Source organism: Rhagoletis pomonella, unplaced genomic scaffold (assembly GCF_013731165.1).
Source record: "Rhagoletis pomonella isolate Grant_MI unplaced genomic scaffold, Rhpom_1.0 Rhpom_scaffold_05301, whole genome shotgun sequence".
NCBI lineage: Eukaryota > Metazoa > Arthropoda > Insecta > Diptera > Tephritidae > Rhagoletis > Rhagoletis pomonella.
The window spans coordinates 5,878-8,405 of NW_023463843.1; the positions used below are offsets into that span (position 1 = coordinate 5,878).

At 38.5% G+C, this 2,528-nt stretch overlaps 1 protein-coding gene across 1 annotated transcript in view; it reads right to left on the reverse strand.

The window, feature by feature from the left end:
• The window catches only part of LOC118755097 (fatty acid synthase-like), a gene marked incomplete at its 5' end in the record, with an annotated part of 6,699 nt that extends 4,211 nt beyond the window's left edge, over window positions 1-2,488 (reverse strand). Inside the window, 2 exons of the mRNA XM_036489944.1 lie at window positions 73-590; window positions 654-2,488. Of these exons, the coding sequence (XP_036345837.1) occupies window positions 73-590; window positions 654-2,488 (2,353 nt within the window). The remainder of the gene's footprint in view (window positions 1-72; window positions 591-653) is intronic.
• Window positions 2,489-2,528: the final 40 nt, after the last annotated feature.

Here is a 2,528-nt window from a genome sequence, read left to right on the forward strand (position 1 = left end):
GTAAGGGACGTTCGGCAGGGAAATGGTAATGACTGCCAGGTGAAGAGGAAGTTGCTAATAAGGTATTATTACGTGCTCCTAATTCCCACTGGGTTACTACTCTGAAATACCTTAGCAAAATAAGGCATCTAATGTATATGAAAAAAAAAAACGTAATATTTATTACCTCAAATTGTCCAGTTCCATAATGAATCATGACGTTCAGCTCTACATTTCCATTTAATGACATATTTGTTGCCCGCAAGAAACGTACATCTTCGAACTCAACCGGAACGTCCATGTAGCTAGGACCGTGGTACATCAAAGAATATGTCTCCCATACATACTGAAGATAACAAGTAGCCGGAATTAAAATTTTACCGTCAATCACGTGTCCGCTCATAAATTCTTCATTATCGCTACTCAAATTTATTTTATATAACCGCTCTCCACTCGACTTAGTTTTCATGTTTTCATATTTTGTTACAAACCAATCTTCACTGTGATCCCAACGCACCAGTGAACTTATACCTGAAGTACCTTTCGACACTGGGAATTCTACCTTTGGATATAACATATCTACAGGGAATGTAACACCGTTGCTAAACAATCTGAAAATCAGTTTACACATGTATTTAGTCATGTAATACTTTTGCACCTTTTTAGATACTTACTTTCCCAATGCGGAGAGGAAGAACAAAGTGTTGTTTTTGTTATTACGTTGGGTAAGGGGAATATGTACTCCTTTCGGCATTGATCGCTTTAGAATAGCTTGCAACAATCCGTGGGGTGCAATTTCAATCGTTATTGCATTATTGGGCAACAGATCAAAAGTATCCTCAAATAGAACACTATTTAAAAGATTATTAGCGTGATACTCCGCTGAGCACAGATTACGCCCTAGTTGATCCCATTCATTTTTTGGGACACTTGTACTGAGCCACTTTTCACTTCTGGATTTCGGATTTGGTATTATTTGCTGCAAATATTTCAAAAATTCAGGTCCCATATGAGCTATGTAGCGGGAATGGTAAGCAATATTTGAACAAGGAACTTCTTTGGCAAAAATACTTTTTGCTTTTAAATCGGCCACAAATTTGGCAACGTCGTTAGCTGGACCAGAAATAGTGCAAGAGTCTGAACTATTACGGCAAGCTACTTCAATTTCATCAGGCAGCATATTAGCAATCTTTTTGAAGCCCATTCCAACTGCCGCCATCGAACCTTTAATTTTCTCCATTTCTAGACTAACTTTCCCTCTGTAGTATGAAGCAAGAATCATTTGTTCAGCTGTGAAACATCCATCAGCATAACCACATCCTAATTCGCCCACGGAATGACCAATAATGTAATCCGGTTCGATGTTCAAAGAGCGCAAAACGTCGACTAAAGCAATTTGAATTGCAGCAATACCGACAAATGAATGCATTATATTGTCGAAAGTACTTAAATCTGCAGATGTGAGTATGCTTATTAGGTCTAGCCCTTTTGATTGTAAAGTATTATGACTTCGCTTTATCGATTGCAAAAACGTGGGAATCTGCATCAGCGAAGCTCCCATCTCTGTCCACTGTGAACCCATACCACTAAATACCCAAACAATAGGACGTTTTATGCCAGTGAAATGTTGGACATCTCTAGCAAGAGTCTTTGCTTGATTAGTTTGACATTTTTCGAACACACCAAATCCACGAAATACCATTCCGGTGACTTCCTCTTTTTGTATGTTATGTAATAATGCAAAAAACTCAGCATCCAAAGTCTTCTTTTCCACAGTATTGAAAATGTGATTGACGGCTTCCTCTGTTCTCCCAGCCCAAGTCAACAATCTTGGAATATCATCGCATGGTATGCCATTATTAAGTTTAGGTTTGTCGAACGCTTTTAAGAGTGCATGTGCATTGGCTCCACCAAAACCAAATGAATTTACTCCTATATAAGGCTTCCCTAGATCCACAACATCTTTTACCACAACTAGACGGCCTTCCGATAAAGCAGCAATTTCAGGTTTTACCTCACGGAAGTTTATGTTTGGAGGAATTTTTCCAGTTTCAAATGCAAAGCACGCTTTAATTAATGAACATATACCAGACGCCGCCTCAGAGTGACCTATATTAGATTTCACTGAACCAACCAGTAAAGGTTCCTGGCGCTGACTACACAACACGCTATCAATTGCTCGGCATTCTTCTGGATCACCGACCACAGTTCCAGTGCTGTGAGCTTCTAAGTATCCTAAGTTACTAGGTTTAACATCAATTTCATTATAAAATTCAGAAATTAGCTGCTCTTGAAGTTTTCCCGATGGATATGTAATTCCTTCAGGTTTGTAACCATCGCAATTCGTTTTTGAATAAACAACACTCGCATAAATACGTTTAGCATCCCGCCTTCGTTGTAAGAATAAACAATTTATAGCCTCGGACCGAGTATAACCTGATGCATTTATATCAAAAGGTCTGCAATATCCGTCGGTAGCTAACACGCCAAGTCTGTAAATATTTTCAATTGATTACATATGTATATTCACAATCATACATAATAGGTTC